This window comes from Stegostoma tigrinum, chromosome 1 (assembly GCF_030684315.1).
Source record: "Stegostoma tigrinum isolate sSteTig4 chromosome 1, sSteTig4.hap1, whole genome shotgun sequence".
Lineage (NCBI taxonomy): Eukaryota > Metazoa > Chordata > Chondrichthyes > Orectolobiformes > Stegostomatidae > Stegostoma > Stegostoma tigrinum.
Window position 1 is genome coordinate 127,310,056 of NC_081354.1, and position 26,933 is coordinate 127,336,988.

The window sequence follows — 26,933 nt, forward strand, 5'->3', positions numbered from 1 at the left end:
AGAAACCACCATCCTTACCTGGTCTGGCCCTCATGTGACTCCAGACCCACAGCAGGGTTGACTCTTATCTGCCCTATGGCCAATAAATGCTGCCTAGCCAGCGAAACCCTCATCATAAATGAAAAAAAAAGTGAGTAAGGTAGCCTTAGTTAACAGGATGACATAGATGGATTGGTCAAATGGGCTGATCTGTGGACAAATCTAGGAATTTAGAGCTCTCTGCCTGTAAGGGTGGCAGAGGGAGAAACCCTAAAGACATTTAAGAAGCATTTAGATGTACATTTGTGAATCAATGCATGAGAGGCTATGGGCCGAGTGCTGGAAAACAGAATCAGAATAGCTAGTTGGTGGTATTTCACCAGTGCAAACTTGATGCGTCAAAGGGCTTTTGTGTCTGCTGTAGACCCCTAGAACTCTAATGAACACCAAAGAGCATGAAAGATCCCACAGCTCATCTCGTAGTTATTGTAAAACTCCGTTCAGACATGTTGTGTCACATTATTAGGGATCAAGTGGGATTTGAACCCAGGCTATCTGAACTGGGTGTAGGGAATCTATCACTGTGCCACAAGTGCTGTTGGAGATCACGCTTGAAAGGCTAATATGTCCTGGTTTAAGACTGCCTTCCCTATATGAACTAATCAATGAGCTAATTAAGTTCCAATTGGATGAACAATCCTGTTTGAATTACTAGCAGTTGGCGAGAAGAGTCACATGACAAGGGACCACATTGGTATATTTTAAGCACATAGTCTCACTGAAGTACAGAACAAGTAGTTGAGAAGCTATGTGGGGTCTTTCTACCCTCCCCTACTGTCTCCACACAATTTGCAAGCTATACCTGTGATTGTTGATTTCTTAGCATGCGTTACACAGGTTTTGTTGAAAGAACTCAAATCCACATTTGCGTCTTCAGAGATCTCCATCTTGAAACTGAAAGTTTCAAGGTCATTGAATTCAGCAAGTCACCAAACCATGGGCTTCTAAGTGATTGTGTACTCTCAGTTACCAAACTTGGGTTGGTGATGAACATCACCAACCCAAGGAAACCTAACCAGATAAATAGAAAGCGGGACATAACACCAGCGCTTCGTCGGAGGCTCACTGATGATGTTACCTAGAATGGTGACGAAACGTCTGAAAACTAATCTTCCAGCTCAGCGAGCAAACTCACATCCAGAACCTCAACCTGAGCTACAAATCTTCTCAAAACTCGCTAGCACCTATGGGCGCAATACGCTAAAACTGCCTTTTATTATTTTGCTTTATTTAAAGTGTATTAAAGCTAACCTCATTCTTTGTTAAAGTGAAGAAAACATATCTCCCCAAGCCACACACCATACAAACTTGGAAATATATTACTGTTCCTTCCCTGTCAAAATCCTGAACGCTCTCCTTAAGAGCACGTGGGTGGACCCACACCAAAAGGACTCCAGTAGTTCAAGAAGCCAGCTGACCATCACTATCTCCAGGACAACTGGAAACAAACGTTGACAAACCAGTGACAAAGGGTCTGTCGTGGTCAAATGAAGGGTGAAATAAAAGGGAGTCATTTGACATTTCTTCACCTAGCCACAACATACTTCAACATGGAAGAAATATTTATTTTCTTTTTTGCATTGGATTTTAAAATGCTTTCTGTTTTTGTCACATATCACAAACAAAGGAAATTTTGTACTCTCATGTTTTTTTCTCTTGTACTCTTTAAGTTTTCTGATTACCCCATGTTTTTGGGCTAGTGATGTCACTAATCCAATGTGATGAAACCAGTGTGGAAATAATTTAGTTTCCATTCCTAAGGGCCCACAGGAGTGTTATAAACTCTTGCCCATCTCCCTCAGAGCCAAGCATGCACGAATCAATTGTCTAGTTTGGAACAGTTTTACACAGCCAACAAAGAGAAAACTACTTCATGTCCCTGAGCTGGATTTATTTTCCTGTAAATTAAATTTTTAAAATTGTTTTCTAAGGAATATACATGGCAGAACATCTGGTGCAAAAACATCTGGATTTTGTATATTCTTTAATACTTATTCCCAAGGCAGAGTTCGAATCTTGAACCTTGGAGATGATGAACATATTTCCATATCAACTTTTGTAACATCCTGTTCTTCTTTGATTAAACATTGTTGATTAAATGTTGCAAGTAGCTTATCTTCAGCTCTAGCTTACGTGGTCGTTTTATGAGCATGTTAGATTTTTAGGTGCAATTAAGAGCAGAAGCTCTGGAGGGTCATGTGTGGTGACACTGTCATTCACATGGGTATAAGCACCAAGGACTGAATTTTCACTGCTCTCCTGGTGCCTGACTTTGGGGCAGTGGGTGTTTGTGTGGGCAGTAAAATAATGATGTCAAGTCAAGGCTGGCTCTCTGATGAATTCCTGCCAGAGGGATGTTTCTGGAACAACCTGATAAACAGACAAGCTGCCTGGTCCATTGTGGGGAACTGTGAGGGAGTAGCAAATTCACATTAGGGACAATGTTTTGGAGCCATCAGCATTGTATCAGTGGCAGATCTGCACCCCCACTTTGTGTGGAGTCTGCCAACTTCATTGAGATGGCCTGTAATATCAAAGATCAAGAGATTTTTGGAGCTAGATACCCAAAGAAAAGATCACAGTAAGGAAATGCTGCACCTAAACCCCAAATGTAATGGATCTGAGGGGGTGGGGATCTCCCCTTGTCTCTGAGAGACACATGAGCTTGACTCCTCTGCAATCTTCATATAAATTATTTTATATTCTGAGGGCACCTTCATTTTGAGCGGCCCCAGAATTCCTGATCTGTGTCAGTTACGCACTCCACTTTCTTGTCAAGCTCCAGAACTGCCATTCTGCTGATAGGGCCTGCAGGGTTGAAAGCCAGCTCGGTCTCCTTCTTACAGATGGGCAATAAATGATGGCCTAACTAGTGCTACCTACATCTCGTGAATGAGTTTAAAAAGATTACAGAACACTCATATTTACAACATATGAGTTCTTAAAAATTGATGAAAAGGTAAGGGTGAAAACAATAGTTGTATTGGTCCTCCTATACTTCTGAAGCACCCAACTGGCTACTTCACCTTTACCAACTGCAAGTAACTGAAATTCTATTCGACCTTCTACAATCTCGAATTGAGAGGATGGGGTCATCTGCAATGTCAGACCATGCAAATAACTGGCATTTACCCCAGCTAAAGTGCCAGTCTAAGAACTACCTCACAAGAAAAATGGAGAAACTCTCTTTTTTTCCCAGAAGAGACTTTTTGAGCTACTCTGCAAGGTAATGGAACTCTTCCAACATTGTGGGGCATTCTGTCAACCCAAACTCGACTAGATCTGTTCTCAAAAGGTGCAGGCTTAGTTAGACCTGACAGAGATTGAACTGGATCGACTTCCCTGGGAGAGGCTGGCAATTCCCCTGGTAAAACACCATTGAAATAGATGAAGGCAATTATTCGTTCATTTGTAAGTCCCCTGAACGGAACTTCATATCATTAGGATTGAATTTTAGTGGAGCTGGCCTGGGCCACATTTCATACACCATCTTCCAGCAGCCAGGGCTCCAAGAATCTAACAATGTGAAAATGACAGAATTGCAGTTCTACACCAACTTCTACTAGTAGTTTTCCTAGTATGAATGTTTGGTGCTACAGGACCAACTAACAATGGTACTAAGCATGGCCATATGTCACTGACAATATGAAAGCAATCTTCATTTGGAGCACTGACAGGATGTCTGGAAAAAATGTCCACGATTTGAAGAGAAGTATAAATGTAAGGCATAAATATCATTGCAAAGTCAAGGTATAGGATATAGGCCCACAAGGGAGAGCTGAGGTTAATAATGTGCAAATAATGCTTGCTGACACTGAAATGCTAACAATGAATTCAGCAAGTAATGTTTTAGAAGAGAAAATAGGAGTATGTAAATGGAATCCATATCAATCATGAACGTACTACTGGAAGGGACTATCAAAGTTCAAAATATCGTGCCCAAACATTACTTTTCTTTCTTCAACAAAGAAAAAGTTTACATTTATTAAGCGTCTTTCACACCTTCAGTGTGTAACCCAGTAAATGAGTAACTTCTGAAGTCGTAGAATCATAGAGTTATAGAGCTGTACAGCATGGAAATAGACCTTTCAGTCCAACTTGTCCATGCCAACCAGATAATCTAAGTTAATCTAGTCCCATTTGCCAGCATTCGGCCCATATCCCACTAAACCCTTCTTAATCATGTACCCATCCAGGTGCCGTTTAAATGTTGTAATTGTACCAGCCGCCACGATTTCTTCTGGCAGCTCATTCCATATACACAACACCCTCTACATGAAACGTTGTTTCTTGGGTGCCTTTTATATCTTCCTTCTCTCGCCTTAAACCTATGCCCTCTAGTTTTGGACTCCTCTACCATTAGTTATTCAGTCTATCCACGTCTCTCATGATTTTATAAACTCCCATAAGGTCATCTCTCAGCCTTTGATGCTCCAGGGAAAATAGCCCTAGCCTATTCAGCCTCTCCCTAAAACTTGTAGTTACAAATCTAACATAGAGAAATGCAGCAGTGAATTTGCACATAGCAAGAACTCAAAAACACCGGAGGAAAATAACCAGGTAACCTATATTTGAAATGCTGTCGTCGACTCTCAAGTTGCATGATCCCTTCTGAAATTTGAAACCTCTGACGGAGTAGCAAGCACCAGGTAATGCACGGAGTCTCAAGATTGTGGACTGCAGCTTTGAGAGTGGGGGCTTGAATCTGCCGGTACTGGAGGAGATTGTTAGCTCTGAACCAAAACTTGTGTAATGGCAGAGTCAGAGCAGGAGTCCAATGTACAGTCTGTACACCTGAAAATATTTAATTTGAATAATGAAAAAGGCTTAACTTCTAATGATGGGGAGAAGGGACTGTGAAGACTGGAATACTTTATAAAAAATGCTTCATTAGATGTTCTATAATTTACATGTTCAGTTACAGAAACACACCACACATGCACTGATTTCCAAAACCACACAATTAGTTTTATGCAGTGGCTAAATATTGTATTCTTTTAATGTACTATCTTCTTTCTTCATATCAAACTGAATTAATAGAGTCATAGACTCCCATTGCACAGAGGCATTAGAATTAGAATTAGCTATATTGTCACATGCACTCGAATGAGTGTAGTGAAATGCTTACGGCTTATGGTGCCGTCTTAGGTATGGGATTCCTAGGTGCAAGTACTTTAGTACTTGTCACAGAATTGAAAGAATAATGAATAAAAGTCCAGCATAGGAATAAAATGTTTTCAAAAGAGACCCTTCAGTCCAATCAGTCCATGCCGACCATAATCCCAAACTAAACATGTCCCATGTGCCTGCATTTGACCCTTTTCCCTCCAAACATTTCTTATCTATGTACTTATCTTGAAAACATTGTAACTGTACTCACATCCACAACTTCCCCTGGAAATTCATTCCACAGCAAACCATTAACTTTGTAAAAAAATGTCCCTCATATCTTTTTTAAGTCATTCTCCTCTTAAAATACCCTGTTCTAGGAAAAAGACACCTGCAATTCACCTTATCTATACCCCTCATTATTTTGTAGACATCTATAAAGCCTGCTCTCAATCTCCCGTGCTCCAGTGAAAAAGTCCCAGCCTATCCAACCTCACCTTATAACCTTCCATTCCAGGCAACATCCTGGTAAATATTTTCTGAACCCTCACCAGCTTAAAAATATCCTACCTGCAACATAGTGACCAAAACTGAACACAATACTCCAAAAGGGGCCTCACCAACATCCTGCACAATCTCATCATAATGCCCCAACTCCTATATTCAAAGGTCTGACCAATGTAGTTAAGCATGCTGAATGCCTCCTCAACCACACTATCCATATGTGATGGAAACTTCAAAGAGTTATGTACCTGAATCCCTAGGTCTCTCAGTTCTACAACACTGCCCAAAGCCCTACTTTTAATTGTATAAGTTTTGTCTTTGTTTGTTTTACCAAAATGTAATGCCTCATGTTTATCCAAATTAAACTCCATTTGCCAATCTTCAGTCCATTGGCCCAATTGATCAAGATCTCTTTATAACCTTAGATAACCTTCTTCACTGTTCAGTATACACAAAAATCTTTGTGTCATCTGCAAACTCACTAACCATGCTTTCTATATTCTCATCTAAGTAATTTCTGTAAGTGACAAACAAAAGTTAGACACAGCACTGATCCCTGAGGAACACTGAACACTCTGAACACTCACTGAATGCCATCACTCTCTATTTCCTGCCGTTAAGCACATTTTGTTACCAATTGGCAATCTCTCCCTAAATCCTATGGAAACACTGAGAATGGTAAAATCACAGAATGTACTCTTGGTGGGGACTTCAATGTCTATTCTCAAGTGTGGCTTGCCAGAACCATTACTGGTAGAACTGGTCAAGTTCTAAATGAGATAACAAGATGTAGAGCTGGATGAACACAGCGGGCCAAGCAGCATCAGGGGAACAGGAAGGCTGACATTTCGGGCTTAGACCCTTCTTGCTGCTAGGCAGGGTCTGATGATAGTGAGGCAACTAACAAGAAGGAAAAACAAATAACATCATCCTTACTAAATTGCTTGCCACAGTTGCGTTTGTATCCTGAAGAGTGACTAACAGTCCTTGTGGAGATGAAAACTTGCCTTCATATTGAGAATACCCTCTATCGTGTTGTAAGCCACTACCACTGTGCTAAATAGGACAGATTTTGAACTGATCTCGCAGCTCAAGGCTGGGCATCTATGAGTCCTGTAAGCCATCAGTAACAGCTGAATTGTACTTCCCAACAATTTTCAACATTGTAGCCCAGCATATTCCCAACTCTACCATAGCCACCAAGTCAGGGGATCAAGCCTGGGTCAATGAAGAATACTGGAGCGCATGCCGGGGAAAGCACCAGGCATAACTAAAAATGAAGCATCAACCTTGCAAACCTACAACAATGGGCTACTTATGTGCCAAACAGCATAAACAATAAATGATAGACAGGCCTAAGTGATTCTACAACAAAGGGGTTAAATCTAAGTTTTTCATTCTTGCTGCATCCAGTCGTGTATGGTTGCAGGTTATTAAACAGCTCCACAAATATCTCCATCTTCAAAAACAGGGGAACTCAGCAAATCAGAACAAAAGATAAGGCTCTGCATTTGTAACAATGTTCCGCCAGAAGTGTTGAGGTGATGATCGACCTTGATATCCTCATGGATTCCCAGCATTACAGGTGCCAGTCATCAGCTAATTCAGTTCACGTCACATGACATCAAGAAACAGCTGGAAGCACTGGATAATCGAAAGGCTGCCTTGTTAACATTCCATGAAATGTACTCAAGACGTGCGCTCCAGAATGTAACACCTCCCCTAGCTAAGATCTTCCAATGCAGTTACAACACTGGCATTTACCCGAAAATGTGGAAAGTTGGCCAGGTATGTCCTGTACAAAAAGCAGGACAAATCCAACCGAGTCAGTTACCTGACAGTCTATGCTCATTCATCAGTAAAGTGATGGAAGGTGTCATTAACAGTGCTATCAAACAGCACCTGCTCAGCAATAACCTGCACAGTGAAGCACAGTTTGGGTTTCATCAGGAATACTCAACTCTTCACCTCTTTACAACTTTAGTTCAAACGTGAGCAATATTTCAGAAGTGCATGAGAGTAATTGCTGTTGACATCAGGCAGTATTTGACAGGGTGTAACATTTAGGAGCTCTACCAAAACTGGAATCTGAAAATCAGGGGGATAATTCTTGCTAGATTTGGTCATTTTTGGCACATAGGAAGATGGTTGTCACTGTTAGATGTGAGTCATCTCAGCTCCAGGACATCTGTACAAGTATTTCTCTAAATTGTGTTCTAGGCCCAAATATCTTTGGCTGCTTTATCAATGACACTCCCTCTATCATAATGTCAGAAATGGGGATGTTCTATAACAATCAACCCATATTCAGTTTCATTTGTAACTTATTGGACGCTGAAGTAGTCCATATCCAAATGCATCAATATCCCACCTGGGCTGACAAGTGGTAAATAACATTTGTGGCACATAGGTGCTAGGAAATGACCAACACCAACAAGAGAGAATCTAACCATCTTGCCTTGGCGTTCAATGGCAATAGCATCGCTGAATCCCAGCGCTATCAACATCCTGGATGTTACACTTCATCTGGAACTGAACTGGACTAGCCCATATATATAGTGGATACAAGAGCAGATCAGAAGCTACAAGCATGTAGCGCGGAACTCACTTTCTGACTTTCCAAACCTGCCCAAATACAAACCACAAATCAGGACTGTATGGAATACACCCCACTTGCCTGGATGAATGTAGCTCCAACATGCACTCAAGAAGCTTGACACCATCTGGGTCAAAATAGCCCACTTGAATGGCAGCACATCTGCAAACATTCACTTCCTCCACCAGCAATGCTCAGTAACAGCTGTGAGCACCATCTAGATGTACTGCAGAAATTCACCAAGGGTCCTTAGACAGGACCTTCCAAACCCATGACTACTGCCATCTAGAAGGATAAAAGCAGCAGATGCAGAGGAACACCACCACCTGCAAGTTCCTCTCCAAGCCATTGACTATCCTGATGTGGAAATATATTACCGATCCTTCAATGCCATTGAATCAAAATTGTGTAACTCCATTCCGAATGCCTTTGTGGGTCTACTTAACCGAAACCAATTTGTCTGTGGAGGTTTAAGAAGGGCAGGTCACTACCAGCTTCTCAAGGCCTCAAAGTGCACATCCTATGAATGAATGTTTTAAAAGTTACATTATTGCAACCATTTACATATTCAATGAATATGACCTACATTAATAGGATGAGTGTTAAAAGCATAATAGCCTTGGTCTGTCCCCTATCAATGTCTACTTTACTCTGACCAAGTCCTTGTGCCCCTCTCAGGGTCACCGCTGATTGTTTCAATCACTCAATGTGTTAATCCTTTCAGACCAATGTGCAACATTGCCCCCTCAAGACTTTTTGCTTCAAGTTATTATTGTTGTACATTTGTTTGCATGTTTACGTTTACCACTACTCCATTCCCCCTCAAATCTTTGGCTTTATAAATCCAGATGATGTAGATGTTTCTTTATATGCCCTGGAGTTTTTATTACAAGAAGGGTAGTTTGATCAGAAGAAGGTAGTTGACATGGGCTGTATTCTTAACAGTCTGAGGCCTGAGTTCTCCCTTCAGCTGAAGTATCTTTAACATCTGGTGTATAATTTGTGGAGGACTTTGTTGATATACTTTGTTTATATTGTCAGTCTGCTCCCTCCTATACCAGGCTATTGTTGGAGTATTTTGAATTTCTGCTTGTTCTTTTACTGTTTGTGTTATCATTTATAGAGTTGATTGCACAACATCTTCAGTTTGTGTTAGTGGAATTTGCTTTTCATTCTACCTGTAGATCTCTACAGAAATAGATGAACATAGTTCTTAAAATTCTTGGATATTTTGGGCTTTTTCCTTCCATCTCAATGATGAATTATTGACGAAACCTGCTTCTGCCATTCTTCAATTATATTACCTGGTCATGTTGTTGTTGGGAAAAATTATTTTGAAGGTGAGGGGATCACACATTTCACTTGAAATTGTCTCTTCCTAATCACTTCAGCCCCAATAGCAGGCCTGTTTTGGAATAGATAGTTGCACACCATGCTCGTTGTAATCTGACTTTGCATCTGACAGAAACTTTGCGCTCTATCTGTAAATACCTAACCCCTGGAGTGATATAGACAAGTAAATTACTGTTTGAATCCATGAGGTGATCTCTCTGGTTGAGTTTGTTAGTCAGCAATGGTTGGTTTTTCATTGTTGCCTGTTTGCAGAGATTGAGACTGAGAGAGAGTGTGAGTGGAACTTTCTGATTCTTTGCTGTGTTCAGCTCAGATTGTTTCCTTTCACCTTTATTGCTCAAAGCAATTTACTGAAATCTTTTTTCACTCTCTCCAGACCTCTCAGTATTCTATAATTTTCAATGAGGCCTCCCTCATCTTTCTATACTCCATCGAATACAGACCCAAACTTCTCAACCATTCATTTGACGAGCCCTTTATTTCCCAGATCATTCTTGTGAACCATGTCTGGAACCCCTCGAACACCATTTCTTTGTTCCTCATTTCTTCTTCTTCAGCCTCATTTTTGAGACGCTCAGTGTCCATTCTTGCCTCTCTCTTAGCTGTTAAATGTCTATTAAAAGCCCTTATGACATTCTTTGATATTGTTAACTAGCTTACTCTCATATTTCAACTTCTCTCACTCCCCCCCGCTGCCCCCCCACTGCTTTTTCAGTTGCGCTCTGCTGGTTTTTAATGGCTTTCACAATTCTCTGGCTTCCGATTAATCTTCACAACACTGTAACTGAAGGACTTCAGCAGTTCCTGGTTGACAACTCACGACCACCGTTCCGAGGGCAATAATGGATGAGGAATAAATGCTTCCTAGCAAATGATGCTCCCTACATCTTGTGAATAAATTTAAAATAAATACAAGTCTGCAAAAAGGTATAGCCAGAATAGTTGAGTGACCAGATGGAATGAATATGAGGAAATATGAAGTTGTTCACTTTGGTAGTAAGAATAGCACAAAAAATGATTTTTTCACAGGTGTGAGGTTTGCACTTGTTACTGTTCAGAGAGACTTGGGTGTATTCATGTTCTTCCAATTTGATGAACTCCACCTGAATCATGCTGGGACCAGAGTCCTGGCGAATCATATAACCAGGGCTCTGGGTAGGGCTTTAAACTAAATAAAGTAGGGAGAGGGGTGTGTACAGGTTCAGCTGCATGTAAGTTAATGGAAGAACGAAAGAGGGGCAGCGCTCAGCAGAAGTTATTAAAGTTTCCACAAACAATAATAGGACAGAGAGAATGGAAAGGGTCAGGAATCTAGATTCAGTCAAATCAAGTAAGGGGACAACAATCAGAAGGGGGGCAATCAATGCAGGACTTATTGTGTTATACTTAAAAACAGAGATTACAGAACAAGGGAAATGAGCTTGTAACACAGATTGAAATTGGTAGCTGTGATGTTGCGGGTATCACGGAGTTTGGTTGCAAGGGGATCAAGGCTGGGAGCTAAATACCCAAGAATCTGTGCCCTATAGTAAGAAATGGCATGGTGTTAGAAGGTGTAGAATCTATGTGGGCAGAGTTGGGGAACTGCAAGGGAAAAAAGACTTTGATGGGGGCTGTGTACAGGCCTTCTAAGAGTAGCCAGGAGGTGAGGAAGAAAATAAATCAGGAAATAGAAAAGGCATGTAGGAAAGGCATGATTACAATAGTTATGAGAACTTTAACATGCAAGTATACTGGGAAAATCAAGTTGGTGGTGGATCTGAAGAAAATGAATTCATGGAATGTCTATAAGTTTTTTTTAGAGCAGTTTATGATGGGGCTCACTAGGGAACAGACAATTTTGGTTTTGAGGCAAACGTGAATAGTCGAAGGTGAAGGTGAAGGAGCCCCTTGGGGGCAGTGACCATAGTATGGTAGAATTCACTCTGCAGTTTGAGAGGGTGAAGCTGAAATCAGATGTAACGGTATTACAATTGAATGAAGGTAACAGCAGAGACATGAAGCAGGAGCCAGTCAGAGTTGATTGGAAGGGAAGTCTATCAGGGAAGATGATAGAGATGGCAGGAGCTTCAGTGGGTAATTCGGGAGGCACAAGTGAAATTCAACCCAAAGAAAAAGAAACAAATTAAAGGGAGGATGAGGCAACCATGGCTGAAAAGGGAAGCCAAAGACATCATAAATGCAAAAGTTAAAGCATACAATGTGGTGAAGATTAGTGGGAAGCCAGAGGATTGTGACACCATTAAAAACCCACAGAGGACAGTTAAAAAGTGGTAACGGGGGAGAACATAAATATGAAATCAGGTAGCTAGTAATATTGAAGAAGATTGCAACAGCTCTTTATTTTTAAGTATTTGAAATGTAAAAGAGAGGCAAGAATAGACATTGGACCACTGGAAATTGAGGTTGGCGAAGGAGAAATGAGGGGCAAAGAAATGTTGGAGGCACTGCGTGGGTTCTTTGCTTCAGTATTCACAGTGAAAAACACCAGCAGCATACCAAAACTTCAAAAGAGTCAGGGACAGAGGTCAGCGTTGTGGTCATTATTAAAGAGAAGGTTCTGGGGAAGCTGAACAGTCTGAACATGGATAAATCACATGGACTGGATGCTCTATATGCCGGAGCCCTGAAGGAGATAGCTGACGAGATTGTAGAGGCTTCAGCAAACAGGAAGCAGCTGGAATATAATTTGGCAAAGTGTGAGGTTATACATTTTGGCAGGAAAAATAGAGGTGTAGAATATCTTCTAAATGGCGAAGACCTTCTGAAATCTGAATCACAAAGGGAGTTGGGAGTCCTGGTTCAAGATTCTCTTCAGGTTAACATATAGGTTCAGTTAGCAAAAGGAAGGCAAATGCAATATTGGCATTCATTTGAAAATGGCTTTAATACAAGAACAGAGACATACTGATGAAGCTGTATAAGGCTTTGGACAGACTGCAATTGGAATATTGAGAGCAGTTTTCATCCCTGTATTTGAAGAAGGATGTGCTGGTTTGGAAAGGTCCAGAGGTTTACAAAAATGATTCCAGGGATGAAGGGCTTGTAATATGAGGAGCTGTTGAGGACTCTTGGTCAATCTCAATGGAGTTCAGAAGGATGAGGGGAGTTGAATCTGATCAAAACATATAGCATACAGAGACCCCTAGAGAAGTGGACATGGAGAAGATGTTTCCACTAATAGGACAGACTAGGACCCAAGGACATGGCCTCAGGGTGAAGGGCTGATTCTTTAGAACTGAGAAGAGGAGGAATTCTGTCATCCAGAGGGTGGTGAATCTGTGGAACACATTACTGCAGAGGGCTGTGGAGACCAAGTCATTGAGTGCATTTATGGGTCTTGACTATTAAGGGGATCAAGGGCTACAGGATGAAGGCAGGAGAATGGGGCTGATAAACATATTAGCCACAGCAGATAGGGTAAAGGAGAATCCAAAAGGATTCTACACATATATTTATGACAAGAGAGTTACCAGGGAGAAAATAATGCCTTTCTAAGATCAACGACGCTGTCCATGTGTGGACATTGAAGATGGGTGAGATACTAAATGAATATTCCAGATCAGTATTTTCTCTGGAGAAGGATGTGAAATGTAGGTAACTCAGGGAAAAAAAGGGTGGTGTCTTGAAAAGAGTCCACATTGTAGAAATAGAGGTGCTGGAAACATTAAAATGCATAAAGGTAGATAAGTCTGTAAGACCTGATCAATTCCATCCCAGGACATTGTGGGAAACCAGAGAAGGAATTGCAGGGTGCCTAGCAGAGGTACTTGTATCATCTACAGCCTCAGAGGTGAGCTAGAAGACTGGAGGTGGCCATTAATTAAGAGAGGCTGCAAGGAAAAGTCTGGGAACTATAGAACGGTAATCCTAATGTCAGTGGTTGAGTAATTTACTAAAAAGGATTCTGAGACACAGGATTTACATGCATTTGGAATTGTAAGGAATGATCAGGGATAGTCAACATGACTTGTGCATGGGAAATCGCATTTCAGAAATTTGACTGGATTTTCTGAAGAGGCGACCAAGAAGATAGATGAAGGCAAAGTGGTAGAGGTTGTCTACCTTGACTTGAGCAATGCCCTCGACAAGGTTCCACGTGGTAGATAGGTTAGTAAGATTAGATCACGTGGGATCCAGGAAGAACTAGTCGATTGGATACAAGATTAGCTTGACTATAGGACACAGGGTGGTAGAGGGTTGTTGATCAGACTTGAGCCCTGTGATCAGCAGTGTGCTGCAAAGATGGATGCTGGCTCTGCTGTTGTTTGTCACTGATATAAATTATTTGTATGAGAATTAAGGAGGCATGGTTAGTAAGTTTGTGAATGACACCAAAATTGGTTGTGTAGTGGACAGTGAAGGTTATCTAAGAGTGCAATGGGTTCTTGATCAACTGGACAGTTGGATGAGGAATGGCAGATGGAGTTTAATTCAGGCAAATGGGAAATGTTGCATTTTGTTAAGACAAACCAGGGCAGGAATTTGACAGTTAACAGTAGGGCCTTTGCAGTCAAACAGAGACACCTGTGGTACAGGTTCATAGTTCCTTGAATGTGGCATCACAGGTAGACGCGGCGATGAAGAAGGCATTTTGCACATTTTTCTTCATTAGCAGGAGCATTGAATACAGGAAATGGGGTGCCCTGTTATGGCTGTGAATGGTATTGGTAAGGCCACATTTGGAGTACTGCGTGCAATTCTGGTTGTCCTGCTGTGGGAATGATGTTATTACACTGGAAAGGGTGCACAAAAGATTTGCAAGCATGTTACTGAGACTGAAGGGGTTGAGTTATAAGGAGAGGCTGGGTAAGCTGGGTCTTTTTTCCCTGGAGCATAGGAGGCTGAGAGGTGACCTTATAGTGGTTTATAAGATCATGAGGGGCATGGACAGGGTGAATAGCCAAGATCTTTTCTCCAGGACAAGGGAGTCCAAAATTAGAGGGCACAGATTTGAGGTGAGAGGGGAAAGATTTAAACGGGGACTTTTTTACAGAAGGTATTTATATGGGATGAGCTGCCATAGGAAGTGGTCGAGGCAAGTACAATTACAACTTTTAAAAGTTATTTGCAGAAGTACATGGACAGGAAGGATTTTGAGAGATACAGGCTAAATGAAGGCAATGGGACTCTTTCAGTTTAGGAAATCTGGTCAACATGAATGAGTTGGGGTGAAGGGTTTGTTTCTGTGCTGTGCTACTCCATGACTCTGTGAGCCATGATCACATGGTGGAGCAGATTCATTGGGCTGAATGGCCTCATTCTGCTCCAAAATCTTGTCTTATGGTACGAAAGTAAAATGAAATGCTTGCATCTTTCATGATCAGCAAGATGTGCCAAAATATTTTGCAGCCAATTTCCTACTTTTGAAATGTGTTCCTGGTGTAATGTAGGACAAACCTCAATCAACTGATGCACAGCACAACATGAACATGTGAAAGTGGCCAGTTAATCTGTTTTATTATATCAGTTTTGGGATAATAGTGCCACCTAAGCAGACTTTCTTGCTTTTCTTTCAATTGGTGGCATGAATCTTATACATTCATTGAAGAGGGCAGATGGCACTTTGTTGTGACGTCTCATGTTCACCTGTGCCAGTGTTCACTCAGTATCAGTTGGATTTCTGCAGTATCAGTTTGGATTTTCCATTCAAGTGTTTAAAATGAGACATGAATCTTAACCAACTCTGATGCAAGAGTTACCATTGAACCGAGGCTGACACATATATGTCTTTCCTACTTTGATAAAAAAAACAGCTTTGTGATCTCTCATGGATCTTTTTCTGTGCTAGTATTCTGCATACACTCTTGTTTGAGCACAAATGGCCCATTTCATCTTCAACGATGATATTACTCAAATTAATACATTCTTAATTATATGTGTAACAATCTTTCTGCACTAAAATGTTGTTAACAATAATATCTTTTATTTCCAGCACAGAAGATACTGTACTGTATATACTGGAAAGACACATATGTCAAAAATATTAATCTATAGTAAAATAAATGACAAAAATCTGTAAAATAGAAGGTTATTGAGGTGGTACAGTGAATCTTAGCACAGTTGCTTGGTGCTGTGGAATGATAGTATGCTGACATATCATCATGATTCCACATATGGGATAAAGACTTTGTTTGCTATTTCTACTTCAATTGTAAACACATGCATTAAGAATGCATTTATGGCATTTTTATAAGTAGCTACAGGACAAAATCTTCTCCTATTCTGAATGATCAATGTCAGCCATTTCAATGTGAAAATGATGCTCAGTTAATTAATCACAAGAAAGTAGGGAAAAACCACCATCTGCTAGTTCCTCTCCAAGTCACACATCATCCTGGCTGAGAACTATATTGCCTAACTTTCACTCCTGTAACTCCCCAACAGCACTGAGGGTAATTCTACGCCAAAGGTCTTCTCAAGGGCAATTAGGTGTAGATAACAAATGTTGGCCCCACCAATGACATCTACATCCCATGAACGAAATTTTAAAAAATACTCAACTCAGCCTTATGATAATCACAGAATTGGAGAGGAAAGTGTTCAAACTACCAAACAGAGCATTGTTGAAAAGTCAGGTGATGAAAAGGCATTTTGAAGTAAATAAATCCATTCGGAAAATGCACAACAGAGTTCAACATTCCCTTCCAAAATTCAAATGAGAAACAGTAATTAGTTCTATTTATATCAGTGCAGGTTCTGGGATGGAATTTCTTGGGGAAGCATGTAATTAGGAAACTGCCTTTCAAATTACGACCATTTGTGCATCATTGTATCAATTTCTAATTCCCAAGTTCCCTCTCAATTTCATTAACAGTTACAGAATGCAAAAATGGTTGTAAGTAATTATAAACGTAATTAGATTTATTTTGTAAACACTTAAGTTGGGGAAACCGACTGAATGTACACCATATGAAAGAAATGATTCTTTTTGATGGATGGAAATTGTGATTTCATGCCATACCCAGTATTCCTGTATGTTAGTTGCAGCAAGTTCAATGTGACATATTAATATTTTTGGAATGCACTCATTGAAGCTGCAGGTGGCCCAATGTACTGTAAAGGATTATCAATCTGCATAGATTGCTACGCTTGGATGAGAAGCAGTGAGGTTTGCAGTGTGGGTAGATCTATCTCATTCAGTGCCTGTCTCTGATTCAGCAAGCAGTGATACCATTTTTGATTTCACTCAGCCTCTCAAAATGTAAGAGGGACTCCCCTTTGGTATGACTTAAGTGCAGGATAAATTCTTGTCTCAGTATCACTGGGCCAAATAGAATTTCATTACATAAATTATTAGATAAACTTGCATCAAACTTTAAGCAATGCAAACTAAATTAAAAATAAACACAACCAACCCTCATTCCTTCCCAACGGGAAATGGCTCGCAGAGGCCTCAAAGCACGCAGTGTTCTGAGAGATCGCAATGATTTGAAGGCTTGAATGCTGTTGCCTAACATACTGAGCCAACCTATCTATAAGAAAAAAGGTTATTTTGATATTGCAAATTACTTTACTTGATCATTTAAACATAGATAAATACACATAAACTATTATTTTTCGACCTGTTTCTCATTTTTAAAATTGCTTGGAATTTCCTTTTAAATGGAAGCAATTTTTCTTAGAAATACTTAGATGAATGAAAGTGCAGCTGAGCCAGGTGTCTTAACACACACAAAGGTACAAGCTAGAATCAGGAGTAGGCCATTTGGCCCTTTGAGATTGCTCCTTCATTTAATAGGGTCATGGCTGATTTGATTTGACCTCTACTCCATAATACAATCCTGATACATATCGACCCCTTTCTTATCAAGAATCTATCTCTTTCTTAAAAATATTCAGAGTCTCTGCTTTCAAAATTTTCCAAATGAGAGTCAATACACTCACATCTTTCGAATAGAATTATTTTTTCTTTGTCTCTGTCATAAATGGAGGACAACTTATTTTGTAACGGTGACCCCTAGTTCTATAATCCTCTGCAAGAAGAAACATTGTTTCCACATTCATCCTTTCAAGCCCCTTCAAGATCTTATATGATTCAATACAGTCACCTTTTACTTTTCTAAACTCCAGCAGATACAAGACTAAACTGTTCAACAATGTCACTTAAAAAAAGACTGCCCAATCCAGATATTAGTCCATTAAATCCAATTTGAACTGCTTCAAATGTATTTACATTCTCAAAAGGAAGCAATACTGTACAAAATAACTCCGATATGGTCTCACCAGCTCCCTGCATAACTGAACAATAACCTACCTACAGTTGCATTCAATCTTCCTTGTAATATTAGATGACAGTCTATTAGCTTTCCTAATTGCTTGCTGTGCCTGCATTCTAACCTTTTCAATTCATGCATTATAATATCCAGATCCCTCTGCATCTAAGAGCTCTGCACTGTCTCACCATTTAGATAATGTTTCTTTTTTTAATTAATCCTGCCAAATAGAAAAAAAACATATCTTCCCCACATTATACTCCAGTTATTCAAACCATTGCCTACTCACTTAATTTATCAATATTGCTTTTTGACCTCTTTATAACCTCTTCACAACTTACATTCTTAGAAATCTTTGTGTCATTAGCAAAGTTAGCCACCATACCATCATTCCCGTCGCCAATGTCATTTATATAAATTACAAAAATTTGAAGCCTCAACACTGATCCCTGTGGCAGAAGGATTTGTTACATTTTGCCAACTAGAAGAAGACAAATTTCTGCTTAATGTCTACTTCCTGTTAGCCAGCCAATCTGCTTTTGATGCCAATATATTACTCCTACACCATGAGCTTTTATGTTGCACACTAATTTTTGATGTGGTATCTTGTGAAGACCAAAGTTCCGTGCACCAATCAGTTCCAGTTTATGGCAGTATTATCTGCATAATGGAGCTCTGAGGAACTCCAATTGGGATTTCTGTACAACACCTGAATTTTCAAATCATTTCAAAATTTCTGCTTTCTACCACATTGCCACCTATTTTGACACTGTGACACTGTGAGATGCCACAAAATTGCCCTTCTCTGTCTCCTAGGAGAAAGTAAGAACTGCTGATGATGGACTCAGAGATAACACATGTGTAGCTGGAGGAACACAGCAGGCCAGGCAGCATCAGGGGAGCAGGAAAGGTGATGTTTCGGGTCAGGACCCTTCTTCAGAAATGGGGAGGGGAAAGTGAGCTCAGAAATAAATAGAGAGAGGGCTAGGGAAGGTAGGTGGGATGCTGATAAATCAGTGCAGATAGAGAGTGGTGAAGATTGGTAAGTGAGGTGTGAAGAGCGATAGGTGGGAGAGAAGATGGATAGGTTGTGTCAGGTCAAGGATACTGGGATGAGAAGGAGGGTTGGTCAGGGCATGAGGCCAGGTGTGGGGAGATTTTGAAACTGGTAAAATCCACATTTAGGCCATTGGGCTGTAGGCTCTCAAGGCAGAATATGAGGTGTTGCTTCTCCAGTTTGTGAGTGGTGTCATTGTGTCACTGGAGGAGACCCAGCATGGACATATCACCCAGGGAGTGGGAGGGAGAGTTGAAATGGTTGGCGGCCGGAAGGTGTTGTCGTTTGTCATGAACAGAGCGCAGGTGCTGTACAAAGCGGTCTCCGAGCCTCTACTTGGCCTCACTGATGTAGAGGGGGCCACATCGGGAGCAGCGGATGCAATAGATCACATTGAGCGTGATGCATGAGTGTTGAAATAATTGATCCTTATTTAGATGGAAGTAGGTTCTAATTCAATCCAAAGGTCTGATAGCATCCCCACTGAATGGCTTTTCAATGTTAGAAAATTTCACTTAACCAGTTGACATTATATCAGTAAATCAGATATGGCTTCAATTTAAAAGAAAAGGTGCTTAGTGCACCCAAAGTACATAAATTGCAAAAAGCTATAATAACTTACTACCACCTGCTACTATTGTCAAAGATCACTTTGGACAGCCTGCCCTCTTGATAGAAAACCACATGCCTAGTGTTCAGTAATTATATAAATGGGAGCATAGAGAATCATCGGTGCAGCCAAATTTTTCTGTCTGTATCTCTGCAATCATTGAAGCATATGGCGGTGTATAAGCTGTTATTGTATTGAACAATCTTGTCCCACAGGCATTATTTGAGAATGTGATAATGCTCGCAATTAGCATCTGCAATTGGAATGCAAGGTGATGGTTTTGAGCTTAGAAATATTCTAATCGACTCTGAAGAAGCTAACTCTCTTTTTATTCCTTTTGTACTCTGGAGGCTGGGTGCTGGCACGGACTGGGGTGGAAGGACTGAAATTCTGAGGATTTTATTCCTTAGTCTTCTATTTTATTCCTATGACTTTGTGTTTTTCAGGTTTATTCCTAAGAATTTCTACATAGGTACCTTGTATCTAAGATGACACAATGGTGTCATCTAATGGTGACTTGTATGAAATTTCATTGCACTCATGTGAGTACGTGTCATTAAAGATCATTCAAATTCTAATTCTCCACTCAATGGCAACTTAATTTCCAATTTATCAGGAACTGTGCAGACTGAAGCTCCCTGTTAATTGGCAGAATGAGCCAAACTGATGTTTCCACACCTGATTCAAAATAACCACATGTAGCACAATTTATTGGACGCCAATTTTGATATTCAAAATAAACTTTTAGAAATATCGGACTGGATCTATCATAATGCCGGCATTGGAAAGTGGTAATATGGGAGCCCAGATTGAGTCTGTCAATTGAATCTGGTTCAGACCTCACCTGAAATTCACACCCGTACATGCTGAAAGAGAAATCAGATGGCGGTGTGCTGTAGGAACTCCAGTTGCTTCTGTTCCCCTCTTTTTATCACCAGAGGGCTAATGCCAATCTTAGCCGCTCACAATACTTTGTATTTTTTGTGTCACCTAATTATTAATGTTAAAATGTGAACTTTAAGATATGCAAAGTAGGTTTTTCTGAAAGTGTGCAGCACTGTGCTTTAGCACTCTACTATGAAGTATATATTCTTCTAGTTTACTGCTGTGATTTCAATGCAGTGAGTTTCTGGTCTTTCCTTGTCCATTGTAGGGTGAGGGTTAGGGGTAGGGACTTAGGTGAGCTGCAAACCAAATCTAAGACTTTCCTCTTCAGGGAAAAAGAGTCACTGAGGACAGTTTACTTCTGGAGGGAAGAAGCTAGAAAATAATGGAAGGCACTGGAGAACTTCAAGAAGTCAAAGAGATACTCCTCATTAGAAGAGGATTACAACAACATAAGTGAGGGAAAACAAAATCTTCTGAAAGATGTTTCCCATCAAAATAATTTGTCTAGTCTCTACAGCTCTGTTTATTCTGTGTAAGGCATCTGGCTTCAACGTGACAATTCACTGTTGCCACTAGACAACCAAGCCACAAATGTGTATCAGGTGTTTGTGAGGAGCTGTTACTCCAGGCAATTTCCATCCAGCTTACATTTGTTAAAGAAACACATTGTTCTTTGAACACTAATGTCTTCTGAATAAACAACCATGATACATGTTGTGAAATGATATACAGATGCGATCTCATTATCGTGAGCCTGAGAACAAAATCAAATTGCATTCTTATGAACAACATGTAAAGTACTTGAAACAAGATTTTAAAATTATTTCTGCAAAGAACATACTGAATTAATAAACAAAAACTTACCACAACAAGGAAGAAATCCAGTAACGTCCAGACATTTGTAAAATAGTCAGTAAGACCAAGGCCTAGCACTTTAACAATCATTTCAAAATTGAAAAAGAAGGCATAAAAGTAATCCAGGTACCGCAGTGCCAGCTGGACTTTTGCATCTTTTTGTAAGTATTTATCATCTAAAGTCTACAAAGGAGAAAAGAGACATTCCAAAACATAAGGCAGAATTCAACAATACAATTCTTTCAATCTAGAAGTAGTTAGGATCTTTGAATCTTTCCTTTCAGTACAGCAGTTAGAAAGACATCCTCACAGCTAAGAATAAATTCTTCCCCAGATATGTAACTTGCCAAAAAGTCCCCAAGGTGGCCAGGATTGGTCCTCTCCTATTTAGCTTTTGATGCTGTCTCACTGTTAAAAATGTCAAAGGGTGTGCGATGAACAAATGCTCTGAGAAGTAAGGCAATGATTGAGCCTATTAAATGCATTGGAGGATGGAAAATGTAGTCCCACTGTTTCAAAAAAAAAGGAGGGAGGATGAAAACTGGAAACTACGGATTGGTTAGCCTGACATCAGCACGAGGGAACACTCTGAAGACTATTGTAAGGGAAATGATAACAGGGCATTTAGAAAATACCAATGCGATTACAGAAAGTCAACATGGATTTATGAAAGGGAAATCATGTTTGACAAACCTACAGGGGCTTTTTGACAACATAACTACTGAATGATTGAGGCAGAACAAGTGAACGCGTTGCATTTGGATTTTGAGAAAGCTTTTGACAACATTCCACATTAGAGGTTAGTGTGCAAAATTAAAACACATGGAATGTGGCATGGATTGAGAATTATTTAGAAGACAGGAAACAGGGAACAGAAATAAATAATTCTTTTAAGTAGTGGAAAGTGGTGATTGGTTGGTTAAATAATACTTCAACCCTAACTATTTATAATGTAGATCAACAGCTTGGATGAGAGAGTTAAACATAACATTTCTGAGTTTGCTGATGACTCAGAACTAAGAGGAAGCATGAGAAGTGAAGATGATGCAAAAAGGCTTCAAAATGTTTTAGGCAAGATGAGAGGGTGGGTAGGTACATGTCATACACAATATAATGTTGTTTAAGAGTGAATTTGTCTAATTTGGTAAGAGAAACTGAATGGCAAAGTATTATAGGAACAACGACTGATGGGAAATAATTGAAGTGCAAAGTGAGCTGGGTGTCCTGTACACTGAGAGCAAGAGTACATGTGCAGCAAGCAATTAGGATGGCAAATGGTATGTTGAATTCCTTTGGAAGAGGACTTAAGTTCGAGGGCAAGGGCATCTTACTGCAGCTGTACAGGGCTTTGGTGAAACCACGCCTGGGTATTACGCATAGTTTTGGTCTCCTTACCTAATAACAGATATACTCACCGTAGGGCAAGTTCAGGAAAGGTTCGTCAGATTTTTTCCCAGAATGACAGGTTTGTTGTCTGAAGTGACATTGGGTTGTCTGGGCCTTTATTCACTGGATTTTAGAAGAATGAAAGGAGATCTCCATGAAATGTGTAGAATGACAGGGTGGGCAGACTGGAAGCCGCGACAATGTTTCATTTGCCTGTGAAGTCCAGACAAGGGTTCATGGTCTTGGGACACAGAGTAAACCCGTTTAGGACTGGGGAATATCAGAACTGGAGCAGGCCATTTATCCCCTTCATTCCACCATTCCACCATTCAAAGGCTAATCTGTAGCATAACTCCATTTACCTGCCTTTGGTCCATATCCCTTAATACCTTTGCATTACAAGTCTTTATCTATCTCACATTTAATATTAACAACTTTTCCAGCACCCACTGCCATTTTTGGAAGAGAGTTCCATCACCTTTTGTGTGTAGAAGTGTTTCCGAACATCAGGAGGGATATAGATAAAGACTTGTAACGCAAAGGTATTAAGGGGTATGGACCAAAGGCAGGTAAATGGAGTTATGCTACAGATTAGCCTTTGAAAGGTGAAATGGTGGAATGAAGGGGATAAATGGCCTGCTCCAGTTCTGATATTCCCCAGTCCTAAACGGGTTTACTCTGTGTCCCAAGACCATGGACCCTTGTCTGGACTTCACAGGCAAATGAAACATTGTCGCGGCTTCCAGTCTGCCCACCCTGTCATTCTATACATTTCATGGAGATCTCCTTTCATTCTTCTAAAATCCAGTGAATAAAGGCCCAGACAACCCAATGTCACTTCAGACAACAAACCTGTCATTCTGGGAAAAAATCTGATGAACCTTTCCTGAACTTGCACTACGGTGAGTATATCTGTTATTAGGTAAGGAGACCAAAACTACGCATAATACCCAGGCGTGGTTTCACCAAAGCCCTGTACAGCTGCAGTAAGATGCCCTTGCCCTCGAACTAATCCTGAGACTATAGGAGGAATGCAGTGGTTCAAGAAGGCAGCTCACCACCACCTTCTCAAGGGCAACAAGGGATGGGCAAGAAATGCTGGCCAGCCAGCGATGCCCACATCCCACAAAATGAATAGAAAAAAAACTATACCACCTAGTTCTAAAATCCCTAACCAATGGAAATAGTTTATCTTTATCTGCCCTGTCTTTTTGATAAACTTCTTTACACAGGGGATTGGGGTCCTGTGAAATTCTGTATCATATAAGGTGATTGATGTCAACTCACTGAATGTTTGCGAACCAGAAATAGATTTATTTCTCGACACTAAAGGTGTTAAGCGGTATGGGATGAATGTGGGAGTATGGCATTGGGATAGAGAATCAACCATGATCATATTGAATGGTGGACCAGATTTGATGGTCTGAAATACCTACTCTAGTCCCTATTTTCTGTACCTCTATACACATATCTCTCAGAGCTGTAACTTAAGCTCATTTACCTGGTATAGCTCTATACCCATTAGCTAACAAAAAATGATCGATTTCAGTTTTGAAAGCAGCAATTAGCATTCACAACCTTTTGAGGGAAAATAGTACCAGATTTCTACCATTCTTTCATCAAGAAGTCTTTCGGGATTTCATTTTAAATTGATTCAGTTCCAATTTTAGCATTTAATCTCCTTATTCTTGATTCCCCCAGAGGTAATTTTTTTTTCTGTTTTATGAAATCCTTTCACATTTTAGTGGTTTAGAATTTCTGAATTATGATTGAAATAGTGACATACTGTGCTAGATCTCCAAAGTTGTACACAACAAAACTTTTCACAAGAAAGTGGTCACAAGGTAAGATGAGCAAATGCCAATATGGAAAATAAAGGCTGAATTAAATTTCACTTTAGCATGTTTTGTGCCCGCAAGACACTGCAAATCACTTCACAGCCAATGAAGTCCTTATTTTAATATAAGAAATGAGACAGGCAATTTGCAGATAGCAAGGTTCCGCAAACTATAGTGTGATAATGAAGAGATTATCTGTTTTTGTGATATTGATTGATGAATGCATATCAGCCAGAACACCATTGTTTCTTTACTGCTCTACTCTGAAATAGTGGAATTGTTTTCATTCATCTCAGTAAGCATTAATAGCACATTGGTTTAATGCTTCATCTGATAGATGGAAACTCTGATGTGGAGGTGCCGGTGTTGAACTGGGGTGGACAAAGTCAGAAGTCACACAATATCAGGTTATATTCCAATAGGTTTATTTGAAATCACTAGTTTTTGGAGCATAGCCCTTTCATCAGGTGAAGTGAGAGGGAAGCACACAGAACACAGAATTTATAGGCAGGGAGAGATCAAGGGCAGAAAGATCAAAAGATCATAAAAATGGTGTGAGTGCAGTTTCGAAAAATAAATGTCTGCAGGTGAGCAGAAGTTTTAGATTGTGTGAGTAAAGCGTCAACAGCTGAATTCTGACAGTGCAGAAATCTTCCAGCTGTCCAGTGTCAACTCAAGTGTCAACATATATTTTTAAGCTCAAGTTTCTCGATAGATCATATGCACACTAATTTCTGTCTCAAGGTGGTGATGCTAACAACAGACCACAACTGACTCTGAAAAGTATTGCAGGCTCCTGATCTAAACTGTGCTTTAATTCAAGGAGTAGCTGATGGGTCTAGTGGTATTACTGCTCGATTATTCCAGAAACCCTGGTAATGGTGTGTGTCCCAGATGGTAGAATTTGAACTCAATAAATATCTGGAATTAGAACCCTTGTGATGGCCATGAAACCATTGTCGCTTATTGGAAGAACCCATCTAAGATCACATATGTCCCTTAGGGAAGGAAATTACCACTTTTCCCCGGCCTGACCCACATGTCACTCCAGACCTACAGCAATGTGGCTGACACTTAACAGCCCTCTGGGCAATTAGGGATGGGTAATGAATGCTGGCCTGGCCCGTGATACTCATATCCCATGAATGAATAAAAAAAGTCAAAAAATTCAGCTCTTCATTGCAAGCTACAGCAACATCATCACATGGACAGGATGAAAAACTAATTAACTACTTTCTGTGGAATTGTGAATTGGTGGTAATAAAGAGAGGTTAACTGCACACAACATAAAATGTGGGAAAATATGAGGTCAATGCAGAAATGTTGCTTCCCCTTTTGAGGACATAACCTCAGAGTAAGAGTCGCCTTTCTAAGGCAGTGATGAAGAGGAATTTCTTTTCACAGAGGATGGTGAATCTTTCCCACAGAAGGCTGTCAAGGCTGGATCATTTAACAGATTCAAGTTTGAGGTAGACAGGTTTTTGTCAGGGAATCAAAGTTTGTGAGGAAAAGGCACGTAAGTAGAGTTGAAGATTATCAAAGTTGCCATGGTTGCATTGAATGGCAGAGCAGACTTGATGGCCATTCAAGTGGCCTACTTCTGCTTGTATGTCTTATGGTCTTTTGGTTAGAGGCTTGAAACAGCAGAAATATCTTTTGTAAGATAACAGGTATGTTAGTCTAGTTACGCTAAAAAGTACTTAAGGAATCTCTCAAACTTTAATACTTAGAGGCAAGGATTAGGAGGAGTTGGTCGTTAATAAATGGTTAATTGCTATTCAGCATTAAAGTAGTATTTGAAATGAAGGAGGAAGCCAGACTTCTTGAAGGAGTTTGAGCAATGGGGGAAATGTTAGACTCAATTTGAGGCATTATGAAAAAGTAAGGTCAAGATATTGATCGATGTGGAAATAGTAAACATGGAATTATATTTCTCATAATGAAGACACTTCTGATTAGCCTGTTGCTTCACACTTCTTTTGGCTAAAGGATGGAAATTACTTTGTGACATGAGTTTTAGCAAATCCTTCAGCAAATCTGTATGAATTTTCTGCATCACATATTTTAACTGCTGCATTTTCTGTTCATGTGTTTAGTCAGTTAGTCATATCATCTTGCCGAAACATCAGCCTTCCTGCTCCTCTGATGCTGTTTGGCCTGTTGTGTTCACCCAGCTCTATACATTCTCCAGCATCTGCAGTTCCTACTATCTTAAATTATATTGAGTTACATAGAATCTAGAATAGGTAAGTATTCACAACTGGTCAAGACTAGTGATTCTAACAAATTATATATTATATAACTTCTATATTATTATATATATTATATATTACAACTTATATATTATATAACAACATTGTTACGGTGGTAAAACATCCCCAGGTGCTTTGCAGGAGCCTTATCAAACTATGAAATTCTGAGGAACGGTCACCGGACTGGAAATGTTAACTCTGTTTTCTCCTTCACAGATGCTGCCAGATCT

The 26,933-nt window shown here is 40.1% G+C and overlaps 1 protein-coding gene across 1 annotated transcript in view; it reads right to left on the reverse strand.

Moving 5' to 3' along the window:
• LOC125452752 (sodium channel protein type 2 subunit alpha-like) overlaps window positions 1-26,933 on the reverse strand; it is a 160,643-nt gene that overhangs the window by 45,474 nt on the left and 88,236 nt on the right. Inside the window, exons 16-17 of the mRNA XM_059639681.1 lie at window positions 21,233-21,410; window positions 16,960-17,072 (exon numbers count right to left, since the gene is read on the reverse strand). Of these exons, the coding sequence (XP_059495664.1) occupies window positions 16,960-17,072; window positions 21,233-21,410 (291 nt within the window). The remainder of the gene's footprint in view (window positions 1-16,959; window positions 17,073-21,232; window positions 21,411-26,933) is intronic.